Source organism: Lipotes vexillifer, unplaced genomic scaffold (assembly GCF_000442215.2).
Source record: "Lipotes vexillifer unplaced genomic scaffold, Lipotes_vexillifer_v1.1 scaffold12, whole genome shotgun sequence".
NCBI lineage: Eukaryota > Metazoa > Chordata > Mammalia > Artiodactyla > Lipotidae > Lipotes > Lipotes vexillifer.
In genome coordinates, this window is record NW_006796716.1 from 1,569,130 (window position 1) to 1,576,347 (window position 7,218).

The 7,218-nt window shown below is 57.5% G+C and overlaps 1 protein-coding gene across 1 annotated transcript in view; it reads right to left on the reverse strand.

Annotated features, from left to right (window-relative positions):
• CLIP2 (CAP-Gly domain containing linker protein 2) overlaps positions 1 to 7,218 on the reverse strand; it is a 77,274-nt gene that overhangs the window by 52,567 nt on the left and 17,489 nt on the right. The window contains exon 2 of the mRNA XM_007468767.1: positions 5,358 to 5,545. Within this exon, the coding sequence (XP_007468829.1) occupies positions 5,358 to 5,481 (124 nt within the window). The 5' untranslated portion in view covers positions 5,482 to 5,545. The remainder of the gene's footprint in view (positions 1 to 5,357; positions 5,546 to 7,218) is intronic.

The following is a 7,218-nucleotide window of genomic DNA, read 5'->3' on the forward strand; positions in this document are numbered from 1 at the left end:
CCCCCCCCCCCCGCCCCCATTCCCGATCGATTCTGGGCGGCGTCAGGAACATTAGGAGGCGAGGCTGCCCCCCGCCCATCCGCAGCCCAGCCACAGAAAAGCTCAGCTTGGCTTTCCCCATCCTGATGCCATTAAAAAGTTTAGGATGTGGTCAGGGGAGGGGAGCAGGAGAGCTGACCGTGAAGGCAGTGAGTGCCGCCTGGAGCCAGGGCTAGCTCTGCAGGAGCAAGGGCCGGCAGCTGGTCCGGTTCTGCCCAGGTTTGCGCAGCATCTGGGACAGGTCAGTTAAAATGGGGATGAAGCCACCTACCCTCGTAGGGAGCATGGGGATCAAGGTGAAAGACACAAACCTCCGGGGGTGGAGTGGAGTGGGGTCAGTGTCTAGGACCAGAGGCCAGCTGTGAAGCTCTGTGGGACACCCCACCCCGGGCATGTCAGGCTGGCTCCCATGTCTGGAGCACCCACAGGGTGTGGGAGCACCCGGGCCCCAGCTCAATAAGCCAGAACTGCAAAGCTCTGGGCCCCTTGGGGGAGATCAACATATAGGAAGTGGACCCTGCCCCAAGAGGCCCGTTGCTTTTCTGAGGGGGACGCCCATGCACATGCATCCTCGACCTCCTGTCTCCTGGGTCCGCCATGTGTGCAAAGGCCACAAGCACACTGGGGGATAGCTGTGACCAACCTAACGAGAACAGATCGCTCCTCCAACCCTGCCCATCTAGCCGGTGCCTGAGCAGAGTGTGGGAGTGGACAGGAGTCCAGCCACCGCAGCTGCCTCAACCCTGGGGGCAGTAGGTGCCAGCAGCCTGAACCAGCTTTAGACCAAGTCCAGCCCTGCTACCCTCTGGCCCTGTAACTCTGAGCAACTCAGCTGAGACCTCCAAGCCTCAGTTTTGTCATCTTTCAAATGGACAGAAGAGCAGTTCTCTCACTCAGTTGTTAATGAGAAAGAAATGTGATAAGACACCTGCTGCAGGGCCGGCTTGTGACACACAAGTGTCAAATGCTGTCCCCCCTAGATGGGAAATCTCTGGGGCTGGACCACAGGGCAAGGGGTGGGAGAGGCCCTCCAAGGGCCCCCCTGCCTGTCCCAGTGCGGGGCAAGGGCGGAGGGACCTCACAGTGGCCTATGGTCTGTCCCTGTCCCTAAAGCCCTCCCCAGGTCCCTGCGGCCAGCCCTTCTTGTCCCAAGAGGGACACCCACGGCCTAGCCTGGCCTGCCCCCACCTGAGGCTCAGAAGCAGACCCCGGGAAGGACTAAGGGCTCCTGTGCACAGCCTGCCGTGGTTCCTACGACTGCCCGGCAGGTCCAACACCGCCGGCTGCTTCTGACCCAAAGGGAAGGCCTAACCCCAGCAGCATCTTGGGCCACCAGCCCGGAGACCTGAGCTCCGCCCCCAACCTCTTCCTCAGGCCCAGGATAGGCTCCCAACCCCCAGGAGGCTTGGGTCACAGCTCCCCAATTCCCTTCTGGCCGCCACGCCTGCGGCGGCCGCGGCCCATTCACAACCCTCCCCAGGCCTCTCAAGCCGCTCTCCATCCATCCCGGTCCTTAGAGGTCTCAACACTCAGGACTTTTGTAGCCACTACTGCCTCTGCCTGGATGCCCTTTCCCTGACCTTGCGGGTTCCTGCTTTTCACTAAGATCTTCACGCCAGTGTCACCGCCTGAGCGAGGACCCCCTCCCCCGCCCCGACTGCCTGATCTGAAGCAGCCTCCAGGGGGTCCATCCCATCTAGCTGGGCTGCCCCTGACCTAGAGGCCCCACCCAGGTTTTGGCCCACTGGTGGGTCCCAAACTGCCTTCCTGTGCACCTGCTTTGACCACCTCTGGGCCACCTCCTGGCATAAGAGACCCCCTCCCACGGCCCCTCTGGTCCTGCGGCTCTGGGAACCAACAAAGGCTGGGCGGGGTGGAGGCATCAGCCCAGGCCTGACCCTTGGCAGATCCTCTGCCTGGAGGCTGAGCTCATGCTTTGAGAGGCTGCCACTGCCCCGATTCCCAGAGCAACTGCCCCCTCCAACCACCACCAGGCTCCAGCCTCTGCCAGACCCTCTCTTGGTACTCCAGCACCCACCTCCGGAGTCCCAGCCTCCCAGCCTCCCATGGGGGTGGGCACCTCCAGCACCTAGGAGAGCTGATGGCCAGTTCCATGGGGTGGGTGAGGGAGCCTGTGGGCCAGGAATGGGGCCACCGTCCTCCCCTGCTGCTGCCACACATCCCGCCTCTGCTGGGACTCTTGTTATGAGACCTGGAGCAGGGACAAAAGCAGCTCTGGGTGGCAGAAATCTCCCTTCCCCTGTCACAGGGCTCCACTGCCCTGGCCAACTGCTCCCGGCTCTCTGCTCCCTCCCCCAGCCCGGGGGTCTGTCTCTCTCAGACCTGCAAAGGCAGCAGGTGCCGAGCGGGAAGGAGGGCGGAACCAACCACAGCTGCAGCCTTTTGCCGCCACCGTGTCCCTCGGCAGGGGGCGTGTCTGTGATCAATCGGGCATTCATGGAGTGGCACCTCCTCTCCCGGCACAGGAACAGCCCTGCGGGGTTGGGGTCCAGGCAGAGTCAGACCACCCAGCCCCCACCCTCAGCGGCCCCCAGACCACCGTGCAGTGTGACCAGGAGGCGATCAGCAGGCCACACAGTGTGGTCCATTCCCCTTCCCTCGAGAGACCAGGATGTAGCCATTCAAAATGATGGCAAAGAGGACACTGCCGTAGCACGGGGACGGCGGGGGCGGGGGGGAGTGTGGGTAGCCCAGGGCCCCTGCTTGTGGCTGGGGGGGGGGGGGGGGGGGGGGCACTTCGCATAGAACGCAATCAAATGTGAAGCAGTAGGATGCAAGTCTGGATACAACTTAACAAGCATGACTTAACTGCTGGAAACAACAACATGTGAACAGGAAAAAAGACCAGAAGGAATATGTCACAGTGGTGGCTGTGATTAGGTTAAATGGAGGGGTAATGGGAGTTCCTTCTTTTATCACTCAAATTTTTCTGTAATGAGATTATGGAGGGATGAAAGGAAAAGAAATTACTCTTTAATGAGTCTTGTGCCTGAAGGCACTTCTCATTTATTAACTCACTTGATTCCCTGAGAGAAATGACATTATCCCATTTGTGGCTCAGAGAGGTTAAGTAATGCTTCCAAGGTCACACAGGAGGGACATTAGAGCTGGATCAGAGGCAGAACTCAGGCCCTCTGGATCAGAGAGGAGGCAATGAGGAAAGAATCCAGAAGGTGCTAGGGGTTCTCTCCAGTGGAGAAGAGGGTCAGGGCCAAGCCTGGCTGGAGCCCTTCTCCAGCCAGTGGGATACACAACTCCCACCCGCTCTAGACCACTAGGCCCACTCGGTGCCTCTGCCCATGCTCTGTCTCCAGGCCCCACATCGTCCTCCTCCTCCACACTTACACTCACTCCCGCCTTCCTTAAGGCTGAACTCACTCACACTTCCTCCAGGAAGTCTTCCCTGCAGCCCACCCATGGTGGTCAGCCCCTTCACCTCCCACAGCCCTGGCAGTGAGGGCAAACATCCTCGCCCAGGTGACCACATGCCTCCTCACCAGTCTCCCCAGCCCCGCTCTTAACCCCCGCAACCCGCCCTCTGCCTGGTGGCCTGAGGGATGCCAACACCAGCAGATGATCTTTGCTAACATCCTCCAACAGCTTCCATCACACTTAAAACAAACCCAGTCCCCCTGCCCTTCACCACCTGCCTCTGCCGCCCTCCCCAACCTCATTTCACACTCCTCTTTACCCACACCTGTCTTCTTTCTCTTTTTTAACGAACAATCCATTCCTGCCTCAGGGTCCTTGCATCACTTGTTCCCTCACCTGGAACAGCCCTTCCCCCTTGTTTTTTCCCCCGCCTAGGTTCTTCTCAGGCTCAGAAATGAGGAAAGGAGGATTTGCCACCTTGAAAGGGGTTGTCTGGGCCTCCACATGAGCCTGTACCAGGCAGGGCAGTCCACGGGCCACATGACACATCTTCCTCACCTTTCCATGCTAGCTGTCTGGCTTTCCCAGGGACCTGGTTCTGTCAACTGCCCGTGCCTTTGGCTCAAACTTCACTTGACCCTACCCAGGGCCCAGATTGCCCAGTCTGGCCTGTGACTGGTTTTGCCTCTCCAAACTTCTATGCCAATCAGATGAGATGGACCCTGTCTTACCCTGCTGGCTGGAGTGTCGTCAAAGTGGGAATTTGTGCCAAAGATGTTCATCACAGCATTATTTACCAAAGTGAAAAATAAGAGGGCCTCTCTGGTGACGCAGTGGTTAAGAATCCACCTGCCAGTGCAGGCGACATGGGTTCGAGCCCTGGTCCAGGAAGATACCACATGCCGGGAAGCAACTAAGCCCACGTGCCACAGCTACTGAGCCGGCGCTCTACAGCCCGCGAGCCACAACTACTGAGCCCACGTGCCACAACTACTGAAGCCTGCGCGCCTAGAGCCCGAGCTCCGCAACAAGAGAAGCGGCCGCAATGAGAAGCCCGTGCACCGCAACGAAGAGTAGCCCCCGCTCGACGCAACCAGAGGAAAGCCCGCGTGCAGCAAAGAAGACCCAATGCAGCCAAAAATAAAATAAATAAAATAAAATAAATTTATAAAAAAAGAAAAAACAGATTTTCAAGTTGTATATGCAGCATGATTGCAAAGATATTAAAAAAAAAAAAAAGTGAAAGGATATAAACCAAAATAGTAATAGTTACCTCTAGGGAAGATTATAGGCAATTTTACCCCTACACCAAACTTTCCAAATATCACAGAGTGGACTCTCTTACTTTATATCACTAGAAAAAGCCAATAGCTAACAGCTGTCCTCAACCCATCTGCCTTCAGAGCTGGTGCATCCAGCCCGAGCACCTGGCCTTACCCCTGCCCTGCGCTGCCAGGAACCCTCTGCCCACCAGCAGGAGGACTAGAGGTTACACAAGTAAAGCTCAAAGGGCATACGTCTGGGTGGTAGACAAGAAAGCTGATGGGAAGATGGGGATCATTTCAGACCCTGGAAGGGGAATGAGTCGGGGCAGGGAGGCTGGCAGAAGCTGGAGTTTGAATCGGGCTGTGTTTTACAGGCTGAGCGATGTGGGCAAGTTGCCATGCCTCCCTGGGCCTCCATTTCCTCATCCCTAAGGGAAGCCAACAGTGGTACCGCCTCCCAAATTTGGAGGAGCGGGAAAAGGAACAACTGCACATAAAGCATGTGTCCCTGCCCGTTAATTTTCAAAGGGATGTGGTCAGACATCAAGAAGAACTTCTGGGAACTGCTGGCCTCCAGGCTGGTCAGGGAGCAGCCCAAGTTCCCTTGGCTCTTCCAGAAGAACCACTACCCACCCCCGCTCCACCCTTGGCCCTGCACACCTTCCTTGGAGCCAGTGGCCGTCACAGTGGCAGAGGCCGAGGTTGATCCAGTGGACGTCCGGCCCATGGGACTTGAGTGCTTCCCCCCGCGGCCGGGGGGCTTCAGGCCGCTGGGCTTCTGCATGGTGCCACTCGGTGGGCAGAGAAGGGTCCGTGCAGGTCACGTGCTCTCCGCCATCGTCACTCACCTGTGGGCAGAGAACAGGAGGGATCACATCACAACGTCACCACATGGCAGAGCACCCCTGGCCCTGTGAGGCAGGGACCATGGTCATCCCCATTTTCTAGATAGGGAAACTGAGGTACAGAGAAGTGGTTGCAGGCGTGGGCCCAGCATGGCGGTGGCGCTGCCAGGACACGTGTTCCAGTCTGCCAGACTCTGGGTTGGGCACACACTCTTTCTTACATCCGGAACCCAGGAGGTGAAAATCGGGAGCAAGCCGGCTCAGGGGTCTGTGGCACAGGCTTTATTAACCCCAGCAGCCCCTTAGCAGGCCCGTGCAGGTCAGCACGGCCACCAACAGCTGAATGCAGCTCTCACCACACAGCACTGGCCAGCAGATTCTGACATGCATGGGCAACCCAGTGGGTCACTCTCCAGTGGCCCCCAGACCCTCTAGGACCAGCCAACAGCTCACATCCCTCAATGCAGGCTGGACAAAGCAACGTCTAGTTTAATCAACCAGCCTCACCACACAGGCCATACGCCAGCTGTGGGTTCACCATCCAGCACTCACCCACTCCACCCCAGGTGCGGGGACACACACACAGAGGAGCTTACACCTGCCTCAACCCCCTGCCAGGATGGACTTGCCGTGCCCTCAGGCTGCCCTCCTGCGATGACAGCTCCCTGCTTTCATGACTAAGCAGAGAAAGATGCGATGCATATGGCCAATAGGGCACTAGTGTTTGACAAAGGGGATTCCTGAGAGGGGAAGCCCCCAATCTCCATGGTGATCAGCTCAGGGTACCAGGTGACGGAAAGATGGGACTGGCTGCAGGGGAGTTGGGGGAGAGGCAGAAAGGACAGGCCCACATCCCCTACTCCCCCACTGTCTTGTGTGCACACCCTCTCTTGTACTAGGTATTCATGTAGGGCTCACCATAGGCCAGGCCCTGTCCTGCCCCAGAGCCGCAGGCAGGATGCGTCCTCCACCTAGGGGAGTACGCTGTCCAGTGGGGAGAGGGGATGCAGAGCACCACGGACGGACAGAGGATTCTGGGAGAAAGCATCACCCCCTCAGGACCTCGGGAACAGGGGATATTAGCGCCTTCTGGACATTAAACTCACGCAGTAGGGGATGCCGCACCCTTTGCCCGTCCAGCCGTATCCTTATCCCACTCATGGTCACAGAATATTATTCCTTTCTAGAGAACCCTTTTCTCCATTCTTGAGCCATATGACTTATATGAGCTGACCCCCAATCCCCAAACCTAGAGTGGACACATGACCTAGGCCTGGCCAGAGCCCCATGGTTAGCTGAAGGAAGATCATGTGACCCAAGGAGCATCAGGACTCTGGCTGGAACCTTTAGGAAAAGGTGCTCTTCTTGTTCTGGGGCTGTCTAGGCGTGGGATGAAAGCCAGGAGCTGCAGGATTACTACATAGAAGAGACTGCCAGGGAACAATGCCAACACAGAGAAAGTAGAGCTAAGTCCCAGGATTTGGAGGGCCTGGATCCAGCTGAATCTGAAGCTGGTCACTTGAGCCCTTCACTTACATCAGCCAACAAATCCTGACACACACAGGCATTGTTATGTCGTTTTGCCTAATTCTCTTTGAGGGACACTGTCACTTGCAACCAAAGAAGTTCTGACTAATACAGAAGCCAACCCACAATGCTCACAGCAGGGATATGTG